At 45.3% G+C, this 23915-nt stretch overlaps 1 protein-coding gene across 1 annotated transcript in view; it reads right to left on the bottom strand.

Annotated features, from left to right (window-relative positions):
* Positions 1-23915, bottom strand: part of KBTBD12 (kelch repeat and BTB domain containing 12) — a 104454-nt gene that overhangs the window by 23765 nt on the left and 56774 nt on the right. The window contains exon 5 of the mRNA XM_060180288.1: positions 12433-12630. Within this exon, the coding sequence (XP_060036271.1) occupies positions 12433-12630 (198 nt within the window). The remainder of the gene's footprint in view (positions 1-12432; positions 12631-23915) is intronic.

The following is a 23915-nucleotide window of genomic DNA, read 5'->3' as shown; positions in this document are numbered from 1 at the left end:
ACTTCTCAAGAACTGAAGAGAGGCTAAGTAAGATTTTGCAAGTTTGCAGGGGCTGGGTGGTGGCACAGTGGGTTAAGTGCACATGGCACGAAGTGCAAGGACAGGCAGCAAGGATCTCGGTTTGAGGCCCCGACTCCCCACCTGCAGGGAGGTTGCTTCACAGGCGGTGAAGCAGGTCTGCAGGTGTCTTTTTCTCTCCCTCTTTGTCTTCCCCTCCTTTCTCGATTTCTCTCTGTCCTATCCAACAACTACATTAATAACAACAACAATAACCACAACAACAATAAAAAAGCAAGGGCCACAAAAGGGGAAAAAATAGCCTCCAGGAGTAGTGGATCTGCAGTGTAGGTACCAGAGCCCCAGCAATAATCCTGGAGGCAAAAGAAAAAAAAATTACAAGTTTGTTTGCAACAGTTTCACAGATAGGGAGAGATGACATTCAATGCCTAGGTTAGCAATGAAAGACAGTGTCACTCAGCCAAAGTAGCAGCCCGTGTATCAGCACTTAAAAATCATTGCTACCGGGGGTTGGGCGGTGGCGCAGTGGGTTAAGCGCATGTGGCGCAAAGTGCAGAGACCAGCGTAAGGATCCCGGTTCGAGCCCCCGGCTCCTCACCTGCAGGGGAGTCGCTTCACAGGCGGTGAAGCAGGTCTGCAGGTGTCTGTCTTTCTCTCCCCCTCTCTGTCTTCCCCTCCTCTCTCCATTTCTCTCTGTCCTATCCAACAACGAACAATATCAACAATGACAATAATAATAACCACAACAAGGCTACAACAACAAGGGCAACAAAAAGGGGGAAAAATGGCCTCCAGGAGCAGTGGATTCATGGTGCAGGCACCGAACCCAGCAATAACCCTGGAGGAAAAAAAAAATCATTGCTACCTGAGTTTTGGTTCCTTTATGGCAACATAAAGAACACTCAGATACATGTGTACGGTCAGTGGGTTTCACTATATAGGAGGGCCCCTAAATGTCAGGACTCTCAAGTTCTCTAAAGGGCAGAAAACATGCCTGCTCTTTGCTGTGGAGGGAGACACTATCTTTTCTAAGACTGCTGCAAAGCTTAAAACAGCCCAGAGCAAAGATACTGATTCTGCTCCCCAAACATGCCTGAGCCCTCTGAAGAGCCAGCTCCCAACAGACTTACCTATTAATGTTTTCCCTTAGTATTTTCACTATATTCTTATAATGCATGGACTTTATATTTTTAATTTAGTTATCCATGCACAGGGTTCATTTTTATGCACATGTTTTAAAGAGTCAGAGACTTATTCCTTAAAAACAGTGGTTCTCTGCTCTACTCTCCACATACTGTCTGCCTTTCCTCTCCAACGGATTCTTCCAGCACTGAGTACTATATCTCTAAATAACCTTTTCTGATATTTTTATTATTTCACAGTGAGTTGCAAGATTATAATAAAAGAGGGATATAGCTCCACACCACACAAAGCACTCAACTTCTGTGCCGGCCTCCTAAGTGACCATCGTCGTTCTAACAGACAGATTGGCTACTCTCTTTGCAACTCTCTCCCTCTCTCTCTCTCTCTCTCTCTCTCTCTATATATATATATATATATAATCATATGGTAGTTGTCTTTTTTAAAGTTTTTTTATATTTATTTATTTTCCCTTTTGTTGCCCTTTTTTTTTGTTGTAGTAGTTATTATTGTTGTTGTTACTGATGTCGTCATTGTTGGATAGGACAGAGAGAAATGGAGAGAGGAAGGGAAAACAGAGGGGGAGAGAAAGACAGACACCTGCAGACCTGCTTCACCACCTGTGAAGCAACCCCCCCCCCCTTGCAGGTGGGGAGCTGGGGGCTCGAACCAGGATCCTTACGCCGGTCCTTGCGCTTCGTGCCATGTGCGCTTAACCCACTGCGCTACCGCCTGACCCCCAGGGGCTCATTTTTATGAGTGATTCAAGAGTGGTTTACAAGATTCTAAGATCACTGGGGTAGAGTTCCACACTGCACCCAGCACCGAAGTTCTCTGCCCCCGCCCCCAACACTAAGCACGATAGTCCTTACACGTCTTAGAGACAGCTTAGGTGCTTCTTTTTTTTGCAGTTTGCATGTTCATGTGTTTCAGTTCTCTGTATCTCATATGAGTGAAGCCATGCAGTAACTGTCTTCCACTTCCTTAGTGACTTCATTAAGCATAATCACCTCTGATTCTCTGTTTAGTCCCGATGGTCACAGTATCATAACTGAAGAGTAGTATTCCATTGAATAGATACCCCACGACTTCTTTACCAAGTCATGTTTTAGCTCTTGTGAGTAATGCAGCTATAAACATAGGGGTGCATATATATTATAATATAATATAATATAATATAATATAATATAATATAATATAATATAATATAATATAATATAATATAATATAATATAATATAATATAATATAAATATATTAAAATTATTTTTTTCATGTCACTTGCATATATATGTAGGGGAAGTATTGCTGAATCAGAAGACATTTCCACTTTTTTTTTGTTGATTTATTTATTTCTAAGATTCTATTTATTTATTAATGACAAAGACAGGAGGAGAGAGAGAAAGAACCAGGCATCACTCTGGTACATGTGCTGCCAGGGATTGAACTCGGGACCTCATGCTTGAGAGTCTAGCGCTTTATCCACTGCTTTATCTAGACCACTTTCCACTTTTATTTGTCTAAGGACTCTCCACACTGCTTCCCGTAGGGCTGGCCCAGTGTGCCTTCCCACCAGCGGTGTAGTAGAGTCCCTTCTGCTTCATCCTGACCAACACCTGCCGCTTCCATTCTCACAGGTGTGATGTGGAATCTCAGTGTGGTTTTAATTTGCATTTCTCTAATGATGAGTGAGATGGAGGATTTTCTTCATGTGTCTGTGGGCCATGTATATCTGTTGTATGCTTTACATTGGGTTCTAGTTCTCCCCCGCCAAGAGAATTGGATCAGTCCTGTTAGTTTTGCAGCCGCTTGGCCCCGCCCCAAGGAACCCCCGCCAGAGTTCCAGAGTTCCAGAGTTCCAGAGTTCCAGAGTTCGAGAGTGGAAGAGTTGGAGAGTTGCAGAGTTGGAGAGGGTTCCTGAGTTCCAGAGTAAGAGAGAGTGCTTGCGCCGACGCAAAGAGACAGCAGAGTTCTGTTTGGTGATTAGTTTGTCTTAGTTTATGAATCGTTGCTCCTGAATAAAGAAATACAGCTTCCCTGCCCAGCCGTTGTCTCTGGTCGTCTCTGTTACCCGCCCGTGAAGCTAACCCTGCAGGAGCCGCCGAATTTTAACAACATATATCTCTCCTTTGTTCAGGAGGGGATGCATTTTTGGGATGTCATATGAAAATGGGCCTTCAGTTTTTATTTCTTCTAGATTCCAGTGCCATGGTTCAGAAGTCTCATGCTTTTTTCATTCTTGACACTTTGTGTGAAACTCTTTTTCCTCTAGAAGTATTAAAATAAAATCTTTTATTTGCCTCCAGTATTCTGTAATGTCACAATGACGTGTTTCATATATATATATATATATATATATATATATATATATATATATATATATATATATATATTTGCCTCCAGGATTATTGCTGGGGCTCAGTGTCTGCACTTCAAATCCACTGTTACTGGAGGCCATTTTTTTTCATTTTTGTTGCCCTTGTTGTTGCACTTGTTGTAGTTGTTATTGTTTTTGTTGTCATAGCTGTTGTTGTTGGATAGGACAGAGAAAGATCGAGAGAGGAGAGGAAGACAGAGAGGAGGAGAGAAAGACAGACACCTGCAGACCTGCTTCACTGCTGCAGGTGGGGAGCCGGAGGCTCGGACCGGGATCCCTGCGCCAGTCCTTGCGCTTTGCGCCACGTGCGCTTAACCCGCTGCCCTCTGCCCGGCCCCCGTGGGTTTTGTTTTTTTATTTTTACTTATTTATTTATTTTCCCTTTTGTTGCCCTTGTTGTCTTTATTGTTGTTGTAGTTATTAATGTTGCTGTTACTGATGTCGTCATTGTTGGATAGGACAGAGAGAAATGGAGAGAGGAGGGGAAGACAGAGAGGGGGAGCAACTCCCCTGCAGGTGGGGAGCCAGGGCTCGAACCTGGGTCCTTATGCCGGTCCTTGTGCTTTGCACCACATGTGCTTAACCCGCTGTGCTACTGCCCGACTCCATTTTTTTTTTAATTTATTTATAAAAAGCGTTGGGTTTGTTTTTATCCACTGTGCCAGGCACTCAGTATCATGCCAATCTGGTGACTTCAGTTTAACCAGTTAACCAATGACTTACTTCTCCCCCAGTTTCTGCCTTTTTTTTTTTTAAAGTAGTGGAACTTTTATTGTTAAACACTAGACTTCTTGGATTTATTTTTACTTTTTTTTTTCCATTTTCCACCAAATTTCTTTTTGTTCTGATTTCTGAGAAGCCTTTCTCACTATACTATCCAAATTTTCTATTATTTTGGTGCCATAATGTTCTTTTCTTTATTTTTTAAAATTTTTAAAAGATTTTTTAAAATTATCTTCATTTTATTGGCTAGAGATAGCCAGAAATCAAGAGGGAAGGGGGTGATAGGGAGAGAGACAGACGCCTGCAGCCCTGCTTCACCACTTGTGAAGCTTTCCCCCTGCAGGTTGGGACTGGAGGCTCAAACCCGGGTCCTTGCGCATTGTAACGTGTGCGCTCAACCAGGTGTGCCACCACCCGGCCTGTTTTATTTATTTGTTTACATTTCTATTTATAAAATGGAAATATTGACAAGACTGCAGGATAAGAAGGGTACATTTCCATACAATGCCCACCCCCAGAGCTCCATATCCAATCCCCTTCCTTGATAGCTTTCCTATTCAGGATCCTGTCCAGGATCATTATGGGGTGCAGAAGGTGGAAGGTCTGGCTTCTGTTACTGTTCCTCTGGTGAATGCGGCCTTTGGCAGGTCGATTCATACTCCCAGTGTCTCTCTCTTTCCCTAGTGGGGCAGGGCTCTGGGGAGGTGGGGCTCCAAGACACATTCGTCTGCCCAGGGTAGTCAGGTTGGCATCACAGTAGCATCTGGAACCTGGTGGCCTCACCCAAGATCCTCAGGTTGAAAGTAGCTTCCTTGCAGAGCTCACACCAGGTGTCTCCAATCTGTCATCTTCATGAGAAGCTTTTTAAATAAGGCTCTTTCTTTATAGTGACTTAGCTTTGCCATATTCGGAAGTTGGTCACAAAAAAGCTGGGAATCTCAATATTCAGTGTGGAGTTTTCCACTTACCCTCCTGATTTAGACTCCTGCCCTCAACTCAACTCGATGTTGTAGTAGGGACGTTGGGTTTTGCTTGCCACCAGGGCTATTTCTGGGCTCCTGATGACCCTTCCTCCACCTCCCTCTCTCTCCTCTTTCCTCTCTGTAGAGGGTGAGAGATAGGGAGAGAAGGAGAGGGAGATCTAGATGGAGAGGGAGAGACCTCAGCAACATTCCAGCACTGGGGAAACTTTTTTCCTGCAGTTTCTCCCATGTGGCAGCCTGGGGTTTGAACCCGGGTCCTGTGCACGGTCATTTGTGCACTTAAATCAGGTGAGCCCCTTGCCAGTCCTCTAGAAGAAGGTCTTTACCTGTTGAGAGAGGTCTTACTGTCTTCAAGAAATCTTCACGCTTTTGGCCTCACCTCCATGACTTCTTCCAGAGTTCTCTCTGGTCAGCAGATCCTTTCTGTGATACAACGGCATGACTGCTGTTGACCCTTCCCGTCGCTAACAGAGGCAGAGCTTTCCCAAGTCTATGTAACTGCTACTCATTCATCTGTTGCCTATGGCCCAAGAGTTTTGATTGTTGTTTTCCCCCTTCCTCTTCTCTCTGACTCAGGTGATTCCACCGACTGTCATGTTAGTGGGAGCTGGAGAGAAGCTGCTATGCAGACCGGAGCCAGACTGCTGTTTGTCACATGTCCATGCTCATCTCTGCCGTCACACGGTGAGCACGGCAAGGTTACATGCCCAATGCCCACGAGCACCATAGTATTTATTATTTATTTATTTTTGCGTGTGTGTGTGAGAGAGAGAGAAAGAGAGAGAGAGAGAGAGAGAGAGAGAGAGAGAGAGATATTACCACCTTGGGGGGCTAGAAAATGGCACACTTGGTTGAGAACACGTTACCATGTGCAAGGACCCAGGTTCAAGCCCCCGATCTCTACCTGCAAGGTGAAACCTTCACAAGTGGTGAATCAGTGTTGCAGGTGTCACTCTGTCACCTTTCCTCCCTATCTCTCCCTCCTCTCAATTTCTTTTCTCTCCCCATCTCTCTCAGTTTCTGTACTATCAAAAAAAAAGGGGGGGGAATGTAAAAATTACTACCTTGAATCTGTCCTAAGAGGCCTTAGCAGTTTTTTTGTTTGTTTGTTTTTGTTTTGTTTTTTGTTTTTTTCTATTGGGGGAATTTTTTAAATTTCTTTATTGGGGACTTAATATTTTACATTCAAGAGTAAATACAATAGTTTGTACATGCATAACATTTCTCAGTTTTCCATATGACAATATAACTCCCACTAGGTCCTCTGTCATCCTTCTTGGATCTGTATCCCCCCCTACCCCTACCCCAGAGTCTTTTACTTTGGTGCAATACGCTAACTCCAGTTCAGGTTCTACTTGTGTTTTCTCTTCTGATCTTGTTTTTCAACTTCTGCCTGAGAGTGACATCATCCCATATTCATCCTTCTGTTTCTGACTTATTTCACATAACATGAATTTTTCAAGGTCCATCCAAGATCGGCTGAAAACGGTGAAGTCACCATTTTTTACAGCTGAGTAGTATTCCACTGTGTATATAGACCACAACTTGCTCAGCCACTCATCTGTTGTTGGACACCTGGGTTGCTTCCAGGTTTTGGCTATTATAAATTGTGCTGCCAAGAACATATGTGTACACAGATCTTTTTGGATGGGTGTGTTGGGTTCCTTAGGATATATCCCCAGGAGAGGAATTGCAGGATCATAGGGTAGGTCCATTCCTAGCCTTCTGAGAGTTCTCCAGACTATTCTCCACAGAGGTTGGACCAATTGACATTCCCACCAGCAGTGTAGGAGGGTTCCTTTGACCCCACACCCTCTCCAGCATTTGCTTCTGGTACATTTTCTGATGTATGACATTCTCACAGGAGTGAAATGGTATCTCATTGTTGTCTTTATTTGCATTTCTCTGACAATCAGAGACTTGGAACATTTTTTCATGTGTTTCTTGGCCTTTTGGATCTCTTCTGTGGTGACTATTCTGTCCGTGTCCTCTCCCCATTTTTGGATGGGGTTATGTTTTCTTGTTGTTGAGTTTGGCAAGCTCTTTATATATTCTGGTTATTAGCCTCTTGTCTGGTATACGGCATGTAAAGATCTTCTCCCATTCTGTGAGGGGTCTCTTGATTTGGGTCACAAGCAGCACATTTTAAAACATGTTTAAGTGGATTAACTAAATAGATTAAAAGAGGCTCATTTCTTGATGGCAACTTTCTGAATAAAGAAGATGTAATGACTAGGTCTGTGTCATCCAAGGAGAGCAATGCCAGTGCCCATTCTCAGATCTGATGCCGAGCTCCTCTCGTTCACAGTGGGCACAGTGTTACTCAATTGCCCTATTTTCCATCAAACTCCAGTGATGACTCAGTCAGTTAAGCTCAGACAATCTACCAACTTAGAACCAAATAATCAAAATGGACATGAAGAGCTCATTTGTAATCCCTTTCCCTCTGGCTGGAAGTAGTATCAATCCATAATAGCACCAAGGAAAGAGGTTGGCTCATAGTATGAGTTTAGACAAGTATGAAAAACCGGAGCATATCAATTCTTGAATTCAACATTATATCAAAAAAGATAAGCTAAAGAAATGGGACAGGATAGAATATCTCTAGATCCTTAGACACTGACGACCCACCATCCTTCTGTGAAACCCATGAGGCAGCACTGCCCTGTGTCCTCTGCCCTTGTCTGGACAAGGCGCTGAAGGCCTGAAGGCAGAGAGGGCTGATGACCACAGCTGGAGGAGCGCCCAGGTGGGTGAGTGGGCCCGGCCCCTGGGCTGGTTCTCTCTCTCTCTCTCTCTCCATGCATCACACCTTACAGAGTTCCAACAAGTAGGACTTACTAGATGTCCTTGATGAGCCAGCTTTCTTGCTACTATAATATATTACCCCTTTTGTGTAAGGATGTGATATCTAATATAGAAACATTAAAAAAAATTTTTTAAAAACCCTTTTTGGGTAGTCCAGGAGGTGGTACAGTGGCTAGAGCTGGATTTACAAGCATGGGGATCTGAGTCCCACTCCCATTATCACATTGGCACATAGGTGCTCTGGTTCCCTCCCCCATAAATACACGCACACACACACGCACACACACGCACACACGCACGCACACACACGCACACACACACACACACACACACACACACACACACACACACAGGAAGGGGAGAGAGAGAAAGGGGGGAGGAAGGGGGAGGGGGAGGGGGAGGGGGAGGGGGAGGGGGAGGGAGAGGGAGAGGGAGAGGGAGAGAAACTACAGAATCAGAGCTTCCTCCAGTGTGGTGGGGCCAGGCTTGAGCCTGAGCCGTGCACAGAACAAGCAGGCACCTTTCTAGGTGAGCTGTCTTTCCTGCCCACCTCATTATCCAGCTGTAACAGTATTCCACTTTTTACCAATATGATAAGATCTATCTCCTCCAACACCTCTCCCCCACCCTCGGTCCAGGTGATGTCAAATTCAGGCTGTAAAACACGCACCCATAAATACTTCGAAACAACTTGGAATTGTTCAGAATGTTTTTTTTCCTTTAAATTTTTTTTAATTTTAATTTTTTTAATTTTACCAGAGCACTGCTCAGCTCTGGCTAATGGCGGTGCAGGGAATTGAACCTGGGACCTCAGAGCCTCAGGCATGAGAGTCTGTTTGTATACCATTATACTACCTACCCCTGCCTTTTTTCTTTCAATTTTATATAAAATCACAATGGCACTATTATCATAACCTGACAAAATGAACACTACCCCCCACCCCTGTCAATGTCCAGATTTCCCAGATTATCTATAAAGCATCTTTTCCTTGAAGAGAAGATTTGTTTGAATCTAGCGCCAAATAAGTCCCACTCTCCCTATATAGCTCATATAAATGACCTATCTCTTCTTCTTCTAGCGTTTGCCCTTAATTTAAATAAAAAAACAATGTCAACTGCATTCTGTGACTTAAGCGCAGTTCTGTTTCAAAACAGAAGCCGCCTTGCACAAGGCCCTGCTCTTCTGCACAGTCGGCTTGGCTCTCGCCTGGCAGGCTTCCAAAATGTGAAGAGCTTTGGAGGCATGTTTATCCCGGGTCTGAACTGACCTAGTGCTTCTATTAGTGAGGTTAGAATTAAACAGTTTGTCATTTCTGATTTAACTACAACAGCCTTATTTACTCATGCAACTAATCAACATTTTGGAGACAGTGGCTTATTATACTTGTGCATATTTTTAAAGACTCCCTGTAACATTTAAACATTATGAATCCACCATGCAGAATAATGATGGTCCAAGTACATATATGAAAACTAAGTTTGGAGGCCCAGGCAGTAGCGCAGCAAGTTAAGCGCACGTGGCACAAAGTGCAAGGACTGGCAGAAGGAGCTCAGTTTGAGCCCCCAGCTTTGCACCTGCAGGGGGGTCGCTTCTCAGGCAATGAAGCAGGTCTGCAGGTTTCTATCTTTCCCTCCCCCTCTCTGTCTTCCCCTCCTCTCTCCATGTCTCTCTGTCCTATCCAACAACGACATCAATAACAACAACAATAATAACCACAACAATGATAAACAACAAGGGCAACACAAGGGAAAAAATAGCCTCCAGGAGCAGTGGATTCATAGTGCAGGCACCCCAGCCCCAGTGATAACCCTGGAGGCAAAAAGAGAGAGAGAGAGAGAGAGAGAGAGAGGGAGAAAAGAAGGAAGAAAACTAAGTCTGGCAATAAGTATATGCACTAGGTATTAGTTCAGAGATGCTTGCAGGCAATTTATTTCGAGTGGTGGTACTAGAGGGGGAGTGAGAGGGTATGCTGGTGGTAGGGTATCTCGAGCAATGAAAACAGAGAGGGAAAAAATACTCCAAATAATTCTTTTAGCAGTTCTTCTTCTTCTTATTATTTTTATATTTATTTATTTTCCCTTTTGCTGCCCTTGTTTTATTGTTCTAGTTATTATTGTTGTTGTTACTGATGTCATTGTTGTTGGATAGGACAGAGAGAAATAGAGAGAGGAGGGGAAGACAGAGAGGGGGAGAGAAAGACAGACACCTGCAGACCTGCTTCACCGCCTGTGAAGCGACCCCCTGCAGGTGGGGAGCCGAACTGGGATTCTTACGCTGGTCCTTGCGCTTTGCACCACATGCGCTTAACCCACTATGCTACCGCCCGGCTCTCATAGTTCTTATTATTTTAAAATCTTTTTTGTGGTGGTGGTGGTGGAGATAGCTCACTGGTAGAGAAGCATTAAAGGTCAGACCCTGAGAAAGATCTCCAGCATCACGTCAGAGCAGTAAAAACACAAAACAGGTGGGACTCTATGGAAGACAACAGTGCTTTGACCTGTCATCTATCTATCTATCTATCTATCTATCTATCTATCTATCTATCTATCTATCTATCCATCCATCCATCCACCTATCCATCCATCTATCTATCTATCTATCTATCCATCCATCCACCTATCCATCCACCACCTATCTATCTATCTATCTATCTATCTATCTATCTATCTATCCACCCACCCATCTATGTATCTATATGTCAAAAAATATTTGGATTGAGGAGGAGGCTCAGCAGTAGAGCACATGGCAGCCATGTGTGAGGCTGTGGGTTTGGTTTCAGGCACTCCATTACAAAATAAATTAATCAGTAAAATCAAATCTTCTTTTAGTCTTACAGTTAAGACTATAGTCATAATCAACTGATGCTTATTGAATGCTCGCTATGAGCCAGATACATTAGAAACTAGATCTCATTTGAGTCTTAACAGTGGGAGTGGTGGTTCTAGTGGGTTGTCAGGAAAGTCATGACATATTTTACTATGTTTTTCCTTTTTTTTGTTTTTTCTCCTCCAGGGTTACTGCTGGGCTCGGTGCCTGCACCATGAATCCACCGCTCCTGGAGGCCATTTCCCCCCATTTTGTTGCCCCTGTTGTTGTCGTTGTTGTTATTGTTGCCACTGATGCCTTTGTTGTTGGCTAGGACAGAGAGAAATGGAGAGAGGAGGGGAGACAGGGAGGAGGAGAGAAAGACAGACACCTGCAGACCTGTGTCACCACTTGTGAAGCGACCCCTCTGCAGGTAGGAAGCCGGGGACTCAAACCAGGACCCTTATGCTGGTCCTTGAGCTTTGCACCATGTGTGCTTAACCCACTGCGCTACCACTCAGCTCCCTTTTATGGTTAATTAAAATCCTTATTTACTGGATAGAGAAGAGGGTAGGGGAGATAGATAGATTAGATAGATAGATAGATAGACAGACAGACAGACAGACAGATAGAGAGACCTGAAGCCCTGCTTCACCACTTGTAAAGCTTTCCGTCTGCAGGTAGGGACCGGAGGCTCAAATATGGGTTCTTGAGCACTGTAACATGTGTGCTCATCAGGTACACCACCACCTGGTCCCTTTACTATGTTTTTCTACACAGAAATGCATCATGACTTTTCGGAAAACCCAGTATTTTGTAGAAAATTCAAGTTTAGAAGTTTGGTGGTTTTTAAAAAATTAAATTACATTACATTTATTTTAATGAGGGAGATGTACTAGAACACTGCTCAGGTCAGGGTTATGGTGGTGCTGCGGATTGAACCTGAGCCCTCAGAGCCTCTGCCACTTGAGTCTTTTTGCAGAACTATTATGCTGTCTTCCCAGCTGGGTGAGTTTTTTAGGGTCATACAACTCTTAAAAACCAAACATATGTCAACACCCACTTTTAGCGGGGAAGCAATTACAGAAGCCAGACCTTCCACCTTCTGCATCCCATAATGACCCTGGGTCCATACTCCCAGAGGGATAAAGAATAGGAAAGCTATCAGGGGAGGGGATGGGATATAGAGTTCTGGTGGTGGGAATTGTACCCCTCTTATCCTATGGTTTTTGTCAGTGTTCCCATTTTATAAATAAAAGGTGGGGGTAGATAGCATAATGGTTATGCAAAGAGACTCTCGTGCCTGAGACTCCAGAGTCCCAGGTTCAATCCCCCTACCACCATAAGCCAGAGCTGAGCAGTGCTCTGGTAAAATAAATAAATAAATAAATAAATAAATGCTTATTTTATAAATAAAAAACCAAATATATATATGTGTATTATATTTACATATACATAATTTTTCTTCTTGCCGGTTGTCAAATTGCTCTTGGTATTGTTCACTGATGAGTAGGCAAGTCAAGGCTAGTGAAAATCAACTCAAAAAAAGCTACAAAATATTTACAGTAAGATCACTACCTGCTCCATGGAATCCCCCGCAGACATAGAGCTTCCCATCCACTGCTCCTGTATTCGTAGAGTTGGTTCGGAGTGAGAGCAGGGGACTTGGCATAGGTGGGCCCTCTCTCCAGAAGTCCCCATCAGGATTGTAGATTTCCACCACATCCAGGCACTTTCGAACCTGGCCCTTGTCTCTACCTGTGCAGCCAATTCCACCTACAGAGAATGAAACACAGAAACAAAATAATCAAGAACTGAAGCTTCACACACACACACACACACACACACACACACACACACACACACACACGCACACACTGCTCTGGCTTGTGTTGTCAGTCTATGGCCTTTGGCCTTTCTCTTTCTTGTACCTGATAGCAAAAAGTTATTTATTTACTGTATTTATAAAAAGGAAACACTGTCAAGACCATAGGATAAGAGGGGTACAACTCCACACAATTCCCACCACCAGATCTCCGTATCCCCTCCCCTCCCCTGATAGCTTTCCTATTCTTTATTCCTCTAGGAGTATGGACCCAGGGTCATTGTGGGATGCAGAAGGTGGAAGGTCTGGTTTCTGTAATTGCTTCCCCGCTGAACACGGGCGTTGACAGGTAGATCCATACTCCCAGCCTGTCTCTCTCTTTCCCTAGTGGGGCAGGGCTCTGGGGAAGCAGAGCTCCAGGACACATTGGTGGGGTTGTCTGTCTAGGGAAGTCTGGTTGGCATCATGCTAGCATCTGGAACCTGGTGGCTGAAAAGAGAGTTAACATATAAAGCCAAACAAATTGTTGACCAATCCTGGACCTAAAGGCTGGAATAGTGCAGATGAAGAGTTGGGGGGTCCTCCATTTTGTAGATAGCTAGTAGGCATATTTTATTTATATTCCAAAGGGCCTGTGGCTATACTAGTTTTTTTTTTTTTTGCTTTCCCCTGAGTCTGAAATCTGATATGCAGATGGATCCTAGTTATTGTCTGGGGAGATGATGTCATGGCTGGAAAAAGGACCAGAAAGCTGGATCAGGGAAGAGAGTAGTTTCCTAATATGGGAAAGGGGTATAAATATTGTTGACTGTAAACCCTATCAATAGCAAAATTTAGTGTCATCTTTACTTTTGTTTTTATTGTTCTGTTTGTACTTATCTACAAGGCTGATACTACTGAGGCTTGATAGTGCAGGTAATCCAGCATTGGCTCTCACCCTGAGCATCACCTCAGGAAACCCCGCTCTGACATCTGACTCCTGCCCTCTTCATGGTCAGTGGTGATCTTGTTGATCTGACTTGCTAGGGGCACCTCTTCTGCTCTTCAGAGCTGCACGCCCATCCTTCCCTTCTCCTCCTCCTTCTTCTTTTTAATTTTTTTTTTCCTCCTCCAGGGTTATTGCTGGGCTCGGTGCCTGCACCATGAATCCACCGCTCCTGGAGGCCATTTTTCCCCCCTTTTGTTGCTCTTGTTGTAGCTTCGTTGTGGTTATTATTATTGCCCTTGTTGATGCAATTTGTTGTTGGATAGGACAGAGAGAAATGGAGAGAGGAGGGGAAGACAGATAAGGGGAGAGAAAGACAGACACCTGCAGACCTGCTTCACTGCCTGTGAAGCGACTCCCCTGCAGGTGGGGAGCCGGGGGCTCGAACTGGGATCCTTACGCCGGTCCCTGCGCTTTGCGCCACATGCGCTTAACCCACTGCGCTACTGCCCGACCCCCTTTCTTTTTAATTTTTATTTATAAGATGGAAATATTGACAAGGCCATAGGATAAGAGGGGTACAATTCCACACAATTCCCACCACCAGAACTCTGCATCCAATCCGTCCCTTGAAAGCTTCCTATTCTTTCTCCCTCTGGCAGTATGGACCCCATCCTCCCCCCATTTTTTTGCCTCCAGGGTTATTGCTGGGCTCGGTGCCTGCACTACGAATCCACTGCTCCTGGAGGCCATTTTTTTCCCTTTTGTTGCCCTTGTCGTTATTGTTATTGCTGTTGTTGTTGTTGGATAGGACAGAGAGAAATGGAGAGAGGAGGGGAAGACAGAGAGGAGGAGAGAAAGACAGACACCTGCAGACCTGCTTCACCGCTTGTTAAGCGATCCCCCTACAGATGGGGAGCCGGGGGCTCGAACCAGGCTGCTCCTTGCGCTTTGTGCCATGTGCTAACCCATTGCGCTACCGCCCGGCCCCCTAAGACTATGTATTTTATGATTTTTTTTTGCATTGTTGGGGCCTCATGAACCTGCATTTTGACCACTTCCAGGCCACTTTTTCATTCAGATAGAAAGACAGAAAGAGAGGGAGAGACAACAAAGGCTCAGAGTTTCCCTTGGGGCCATGGTGCTCTATGTGGTGTCAGGGTTTGAACCTGGTCCAAGCGCATGGTAAGACACATGCCTGACCCCATGCGATATCTTTCTGACCTGAAATAACTTTAAAGTGGGAACTTCAGGCCAATGCCAACTCTCTCTGCTCGAGGTAGGGTCCTGGAAGAATCACTGCACTTGTCAATGTTGGCTGGGATTTGATTGCATTGTTCCTATCAATGCGAAAACCAAAGCTAAACCCTTCTCTAACTCACAGCACTGACCCAAGGTGTTATTGACAGAGAAAATAATCATACACCCTCTTATGACATTTTTTTCACTGTTACTAGACAACTTTTGCCCTTTAATACACTAGCCAGAGGGCATTCATTCTCTCCCTTCCTTCCTTCCTTCCTTCCTTCCTTCCTTTATCCCTTTCTTTCTCTAATTTTTTTCATTATCTTTATTTATTGGATAAAGACAACCAGAATTCCAGAGGGAAGGGGGTGATAGAGAGGGAGAGAAACAGAGAGACACCTGCCCTGCTGTGCCACTCACAAACTTTCCCCCTTCAGGTGGGGGCTGGGGGCTTGAACTCGGGTCCTTGCACATGGTAATGTGTGCTGACCCAGGTGCACCACCACTCGGCCCCCAGAAGGTCTTTTCATCATGGCTGTGTTCCCAGCATTTCACTGAGCTGTAGTCCTCAGCCCTGCTCCCCCAGCACCTAGCACAGTCTCTGACGCCTTGTGTCTGGAATGACTACACACGTAAGTGAACTTTCCTGCACTTTCTCTGTCCAGATGGATGTACTGTAAGCGCACTGAGGGCAAAGGCGGCCTTCCCACATCTGGTATTCATAGCTTGCCACTCAGTACTCTGCAAGTCAGAGAAGATTGATGAAAGCAGCCTATTTTCTTCATGCTTGGGATTTATGCCAGGAATAAGAAGTGACTGGAGAGGACTTAGAAGGACAAACCTTTTATTCCCTTTTTGCTGATGGAGTCTGGCCTCTTTCCTTGCTCAGTACAAGTCAGTAATAATTCAGAATGAATCCAGGGACCGAGGCGCTAAACTCAGGAAGCTCTTTGCTGCTCCTCTCTTATCCGACTGGATAAATAATTTAGCCCATTCCAGTGCCAAGTTTGAGCTGCAGCATTTCTAAGGAGGGCACATGCTGGCCTCAGTTAACTTAACAGCTCTGCTGTCCCTGGGTCTCCTTTCAGTGTGGCACTGAGGTAGACAGAGGCTTCTTAGTTTACTAAAAAGTGGAATTACCAATTTGTGGAGCAAGACAAGCTTCAAGAAGAGGACTGACCCACAGTGGTTGAACCTGGCAACGACCACCAGGTAAGATTTAGCTCTCTGTTCTTGCAAGACCCAGGAGAGATGTCATTCACTTGGTTTGTATCAGAACCACCTTAGGAAGTCAGGAAGTCCTGCTTGTAAGTGAGATCATCCAGTATCCGCCCTTCTTTCAGCTTATCTCACTTAATAAGAAGTATCACCTTGTCTGCATATACCACCTGGACTGGGCATGTGTGGCATTGTGGCAAAGGATTCGGGGAGGGAGGGTCAGGAGAGAACTCTGGGGTCCTGGCGCATAAGGAAACTGTACCTATGTGCCAATGGTCAGTGGTCAGTGAAAGCATCAACCCCCTCTATAAAAAGATTTCATTTCAAAAAAGTGAAGGAAAGGGGGCTGGGTGGTAGCTTATCGGGTTAAGCGTACATGGCGCAAAGCACAAGGACTGATGTAAAGATCCCGTTCGAGCCCCCGGCTCCCCACCTGCTGGGGGGGGTCACTTCACCAGCGGTGAAGCAGGTCTGCAGGCGTCTATCTTTCTCTCCCTCCCGTCTCCCCTCCTCTCTCGATTTCTCTTCTGTCCTGTCCAACAACAACAATAGCAATGGCAACGATAACATTAACAACAACAACCAGGGTAATAAAATGAGAAAAATGGCTTCTAGCAGCAGTGGATTCGTAGTGCAGTTACCGGAGCCCCAGCAATAACCCTGGAGGCAAATAAATAAATAAATAATTTTTAAAAAAAATTTAAAAAAATAATCCAGGAAGTAGAAGTAAGCATATGAAATGGAAGTCAGGTTGGGGCACACGGGAAACCGATGCCCCCAGATCTCCGGAGTTTCACTTTAATACCTATTAGAAAAGCGTTCCCAACACAACACATGCAAAGAATGGGTATTATTCACTTCACGTTTGGAGTAATTAGAGTGCTTGTCATTTTCAGTTCTCTGTTAGCAAGTGTATTTAATTGTAACATGCAGCCCTAACTCTACAAAGCTAACCTTTTAAATACGTGCCCTTGCTACTTGGTTGGCAGACAGTTTGCAGGCTCCGCTAGCTCGTGGCTGACAGGGGCTTACAGGGCGCTCTTTGTTTCTGCCCATTAACTCCTCAACAGTCTCGGTCTCACTTGGATGTAATCCCGCACTGGTACCATTACTCTGTTAAGAGCAGACTTAATGAGCTTAAACTGAAGGTGAGTCCTGATTAGATAAATAATCAAATAGAAGCACGATCATTATTAATAAGTCAGCACCAGCCCTTCAAGAGAACTCTTTTGATGAGAGAAATCCTAGGGTAAGAGGGGCATGTCTTTAGAATTTCAATGAGGTACCTTCATAGCTTTAATTTATATACGATCCCAACCTCCAAGGCTGACTTCCTTTGATTCAACAACAGACACATGAATAAAAGTTACTGGTGTGAGTCATACTAAGTGAGCCTCAAATGCGAAATCTATCCTTCAGTTTTTTGGGCTGAGAGGGAAGTCTTAGAAAAGGGAAACGAGGAGCTAGGTGGTGGCGCACCTGGTTAAGAGCATGTACTACAATGCGCAAGGACCTGGGTTTGAGCCCCTGGTTCCCACCTGCAGGGGGAAAGTTTTACGAGTGGTGAAGCAGGGCTGCAGGTGTCTCTCTGTCTCTCTCCTTATCTATCACCCCCCTTCCCTCTTGATTTCTGGCTGTCTCTATCCAATAAATAAAGATAATAAAAAAAATTAAAAAAAAAAGAAAAGGGAAATGAGGGAGTTGTGTGGTGGCACAGCAGGTTAAGCGCACATGGCGCAAAGCACAAGGACCAGCGTAAGGATCCCGGTTCAAGCCCTGGCTCCCCACCTGCGGGGTGGGGGGGGTCGCTTCACAGGCGGTGAAGCAGATCTGCAGGTGTCTATCTCTCCCCCTCTCTGTCTTCCCCTCCTTTCTCGATTTCTCTCTGTCCTATCCAACAACAACAGCAGTAGCAACAACAACAATAACAACAACAATGCTAAGGGCAACAAAAGGGAAAAAAATTTAAAAAAAGAAAAGGGAAATGAATACTTCTCTCTCTTTTCATGTCTACAAAGATGCAGCTCTGCTTGCCTTCTATCTAACCGTTAGGACTCTTTCTGTCCTATGGGCTGTGGGAGGTACCTTCCCCCACACCAACCCTGGCAGGGAGCTGGCTGAGGGCAGAGGGCACTGGGACTTCTCTGACACCCTCCACTCCTTGTGACCTGTGGTGCCTTGGCCCTGTTTGCTCACAGTGTTTTCTGTCTGTAAGGTTGTTTCAGGGGGCAGAGTGGGGGGGAGGCGAGGGATCTGGCTTATTTTGTTCTTCCCTGGACTGGACCCCAAAGAGGAGGAGGCTCAGTAACCATTCTGTTAACCTCCCAAAGTTGCGTGCATTGTTCAGCAAGCTGAGATAAAATACCTACTGCTGGGGGCTCATATAGGTTTCTGGAAACAGACAAAATCATGTCAGCTCTTATCAGCTGGAAACCTTATGTCATATACTTTCTCCACACCTCCATTTTTCTCATCTGTAAATTAAGGATGATAATACTGGGCTGGAAAGACAATTCTCCTGGGAGGGTGTCTGTTTCGCCATGTCATGTGACCCTGAATCAAGGCTGCCTCCCCTTCCTACCCCACTGGTGAAAAGCTTCAGTGCCATGGTGTCTCTTTCCCCCTCTCTGCCTTTTGTTCTATCCGGAAAAGTTAGCATAGAGCGACGAAGTCCTGGCAAAAAAAAAAAAAAAAAAAAAGCAAGCAAACAAACAAAAGCAGTTAATGATACCAGCTTCATAAACTGTTGAGAAGAGTAACTTATGTCTACAATTTATACCTTACTGACTACAGTCTCTTAAGGTTTCTTTTGAGGCTGACTAGAAAGAATTAGGAACATGACAATAAATAAAAACTTGACAGTAAAACCTGGGAATAAAAGGAGACCATCCTTAAAGGGACTCACATTTGCTGTATAACTATTCCCAAGTTTTACTGTCAAAATTTTATTTATTGTCATGTACACATGCAAACATGGCTAGTATGTCATAGATTCTTGGCAAATGTTTAATTACTTCTCCTTCAGGCTTCGTGTTGTTATTTAAGTTCAGTGTTGACTGAGATTATATTTGGTTACTCTCAAAGTTACATCTAAAATTTATACCTTATTGACTACAGTCTCTCAAAGCTTCTTTTTTCTTTTCTTTTCTTCTTGCCTCCAGGGTTATCACTGGGGCTGGGTATCCACTGCTCCTGGAGGCCATTTTTCCCATTTTGTTGCCCATGATGCAAGAATCCAAACATCACTGCCTTTCCCTTCCCAAAGGAAGGCATGAATTCTGTCCTTCTGTTTTGGGGAGAGGGAGGGAGGAGGGGGTGCTTCTTTCTGGGGAATTTCTTTTTTTTTTAAAGATTTAAAAAATAATTATTTATTTCCTTCTTGCTGCCCTTATTGTTTTTATTGTTGTTGTTACTGATGTCGTCGTTGTTGGCTAGGACAGAGAGAAATGGAGAGAGGAGGGGAAGACAGAGAGAGGAGGGGAGAGAAAGATAGACACCTGCAGACCTGCTTCACCGCCTGTGAAGCGACTCCCCTGAAGGTAGGGGAGCCGGGGGCTCGAACTGGGATTCTTACACCAGTCCTTGTGCTTTGCCATGTGCGCTTAACCTGCTGCGTTACTGCCTGACGCCCTCAGGGGAATTTCTAAGAAGGCACCATTGAGTCCACAGTCTCCCACTGGGCTTCTGAAACTGGACCCAGAGTCTTCAGGTAATTGTGATTTCTTTTTATTTTTAAATTGATTATTATTATTATTATTATTATTTTGCCTCCAGGGTTATCGCTGGGGCTTGGTGCCTGCGTTATGAATCCACTGCTCCTGGAGGCCATTTTTTCCATTTTATTGTCCTTGTTGTTGTTATTGCTGTTAGATAGGACAGAGAGGAATGGAGAGAGGAGGGGAATACAGAGAAGGGGAGAGAAAGACAGACCTGCAGACCTGCTTCACCGCTTGTGAAGCGACTCCTCTGCAGGTGGGGAGCCGGGGGCTCGAACCAGGATCCTTACGCCGGTCCTTGCGCTTTGCGCCATGTGCGCTTAACCTGCTGTGCTACCGCCTGGCCCCCTCAAATTTTCTTTTGAGATTGGTTAGGAAGAATTAGATCAAAGGGCTGAGTAATAAGCTCAGTCTTCTTGGCTGAAGAGGTCACTCATGGGGTAGAGTGCATGCCTTGCTTTGCACATGGCCCAGGTTTGAACCCTGGCTACCACATGGAATGTGCCATGGCATGGAGGGAAGCTCTGCTGCTGTGATGACTTCTTCTCTCTTTCTCTTTGTCTCTCTAACTGAATGCTAAAGTAGACGCGGGGTGGTGAAATAGTACTCACAAGAGGCTGTAGAGCTGTTAAAAAAAAAAAAGTCTCCAACCTTCACTTGTCAGAAATACTTCAGAGGGGTGGGGCATCAGGCAGACATCATAAAAGACAGAAAGGGCTTTTGCAGGTGCAGCCTCCCAAGGAGTGAAGCTGGCTCCCACACCTGAGTGGAGGGGTGAGTTTCTGACTCAGGTGCTGGGTACCATCTTAGTCACTGATGCTACAGAGCTTGTTTGTAACAATGTCCTTCTCACTCAGTTGTCTGTCTCCAATTTTATTAATTGTTTATTGTTATTATTTTTACCAGAGCACTACTCAGCTCTGGCTTATGGTGGTGCATGGGATTGAACCTGGGACTTTTGGAGTCTCAGGCATGAGAGTCTTTTTGCATAGCTATTATGCTATCTACCCCAGTTTTTGTTGTTTTTTTTTTCCTACTGTTACTTTAGAGTTCCAGATTTGGAGCCTAAAATCCCGGAGAACATGAACCTACCTCCCGTTCTTTCTGTGGTCTAACACAGGGGTATTTGGGTACTTTCTTCAAATAGTTTTAAGGACACGGTGAAAGCAGTCTTGCCTTTCACATGGTGCTGAGTTATGCCAGGCAGTGCCAATCACAGTGTGTCTTGCTCTCACAGAACATGCCTGATAGTACTCACCACTACTAAAGACTGTTTCTGCAGAGGCTAAACCTTCACAGCCCTTTGCCAAAGTTTTCTTCCCAGGCTGAGAAAACAGTCATTTGTTTGCTCTTCAAAATATATTAACAAAACATCAACAACGATAACAAGGGATTTAGAGGAAAGACCAGTTCTGTTTGTTGGAGGTTGGACTTTGCTTGATTTAAAAGGGGAAAAAAAAACAAAAAAAAAACAACCCAAGTGTTTCTCCAAGTGGGAAAGTAGACAGCTGAGTAGAAATTCCTGGTGCTGACGCCTGAATGCTCAAAAAAGCTGACGGTGGCAATATTTCTGTCCCATTTGATTTGGAACAGCCCCTGGGCTGTATGTTGGAGTGCAGTCCTGGGCCTCAGTGGGTTTCAACGTGTGAATCCAGTCAGGGCTTCCCCTCCCTATTCTTCAAATCCTGGGCCTGCCTACTTCTTGTTTCTCCCCCTATGCTTTTCACCAGTTTGTCCTTCAGGTCCCAGGAGGCCTGAAGGCTGAGTCTAGAGGCAGAGAATGGGACCAGTGGTTAGTGAAGCCAAGGCAGAGAATGGGACCAGTGGTTAGTGAAGCCGCAAGAGCACAGAGCTGATACGGCTCTATCTCAGCTATCACCATTCATGGGGATTCATTACTTTGCATGTTGTGCCCAGAAGTCTCCATCTTGTTGTTATAATTCGGAGGGTCCAGCTGGCCGGGCTAGCATCGCGGCGGTAGACAGAGACTCGCGGACACACGGCTGGGCAGGGAAGCTGTATTTCTTTATTCAGGAACAACGATTCACAGACTAAGACAAACTAATCACCAAACAGAACTTGGCTGTCTCTTTGTGGCGGCGCAAGCACTCTCTCTCTTACTCTGGAACTCAGGAACTCTCCAACTCTGGCACTCTGGAACTCTCGTACTTGAGAGCCCTCTGAAACTCTGGCACACTGGAACTCTCTCTTACTCTGTCACCCTGAAACTCTCGAACTCAGGAACTCAGGAACTCTCGGACTCAGGAACCCTCTCTCGGGGTTCCTTGGGGTGGGGCCAAGCAGGCCCGCGAAATTAACAGGACTGATCCAATTCTCTTGGCGGGGGGAGGGCTAGAACAAACCAATGTAAAGCATACGACACCATCTCACACAAGGAAGACCAGCATCACATGCAATAGCAAGAGCCTTTATTAGCAAGCTTAAGCTTGGGCCCCCGACACCCTTCCACACAAGGGGAGAGTCTGCTGCCGACGACACCGCAACAGAACTGTTGGGTTTCTATGTAAAAGTCTCTAACAAGTAACAGTTGATTTCAGTGTAACAGTCTCTAAGAAGTAACAGTTTCTAATCTCTACATTCTAATCTCCACATGCACCCCATCAGCCACCTCATTCTGCTGACTGGGCCTCTTCAATATTCTCAGACCCAGAGCTTCTATGACCCAGCTACTGTCCTCACTTTTCACCTTCTATCTCCCCCCACATTCTCTCCAGAGACACCTGGGTACTTGCTGTTCCCTAGAGCGGAGATTATCACCAGGCGAACGACCCCTCCTCCTTCCCTCAACGTGACGCACTCCTACTTCTTTCTCAGAGCTCAATTCAGTGGCCACCCTTTCAAGAAATCTTTCTGCACTGAATTGCTCATTCCTGCCTTTGGTTCCCACTGTCCTCTAAAGAAAACTTGGATTTCTTTATCTCTGTGTAGTATGTCTCCCTATTAGACTGGACTAGGCTAGGCGAGATGGCATAATGGCAATGCAGAACAAACTCATGCCTGAGGCTATGAGGTCCAGGTTCAATTCCTTGAACCACCATAAGCTAGAGTTGAGTTTTTTTTTTTTTTTTTTTTTTTTAAAGCTATATTGGGCTGTTCCCAGTAGTCATTTTTCCCTTTTTTTTTTTTTTTCCTCCAGGGTTATTGCTGGGGCTTGGTGCTTGTGCCATGAGTCCACTGCTCCTGGAGGCCATTTTTTCCCCTTTTGTTGCTCTTGTTGTTTTAGCGTTGTTGTGGTTATTATTATTGTTGTTGATGACGCTGTTGGATAGGACAGAGAGATATGGAGAGAGGAGGTGTTGGAGAGTGAGCCCACTGTCCGTGAACCCCAGGCTCTCCCCTCTCCAGGTCAAGACAATGGCGGTTCCCCCGGCCTCGTGAACTAGTGATGGATGGCTTCTCCGGATGGGGCTACCTTTCTGCACATGCGCCTCCTCTCCCCTTAAAACAAAGGCCATGAATTACTGTGTATTGTGTCTGGCCAAACTTGAAAACCACCGCAAACTCCTGTTACTCAACTGCCCCCCTCATCCCCCTGCTCTGAAAGGCCGGTAACTCTTTACTTGTGATCAGTTTGTAGGTCAAACGTGACTATGCACTGTGTTTGGGCTGATGCTGACCTTAACCTTCTCCCTGTGCGATGGGTATATCTGCTTGCTTTGTCTCTCAATAAACGACTTGCCCAGTGAGGCTCTCCCAGAGCCTGCTGCTGATGTCTCTGACTGCCCTCATCACGAGGAGCCACTCCAGGACTCCCAGGGGGCTGCTCTGACCTTTGCCACCAGTGGCTGGGAGGTGGGGCAGGGGACCCAGAGTGGCAGCCCACAAGGAGGGGAGACAGAGAGGGGGAGAGAAAGACAGACACTTGCAGACCTGCTTCACCGCCTGTGAAGTGAATCCCCTGCAGGTGGGGGGCTTGAACTGGGATCCTTAAGCTGGTCCTTGTGCTTTGCGCCACCTGCACTTAACCCGCTGCGCTATCACCCGACCCTCATTTTTCCCTTTTTTAAATAAAGTCAGAGAGGAAAGGGAGAGAGAGAAGGAGAGAGAAGGGCACTTGCAGCGCTGCTCCACCATTTGTGAAGCTTCCCCTGCAGTTGGGAGCTGGGGGGCT

This window comes from Erinaceus europaeus, chromosome 21 (genome assembly GCF_950295315.1).
Source record: "Erinaceus europaeus chromosome 21, mEriEur2.1, whole genome shotgun sequence".
NCBI lineage: Eukaryota > Metazoa > Chordata > Mammalia > Eulipotyphla > Erinaceidae > Erinaceus > Erinaceus europaeus.
Note: the sequence above shows the minus strand (reverse complement) of the source record. Positions and strands in the feature narration are given on the sequence as shown.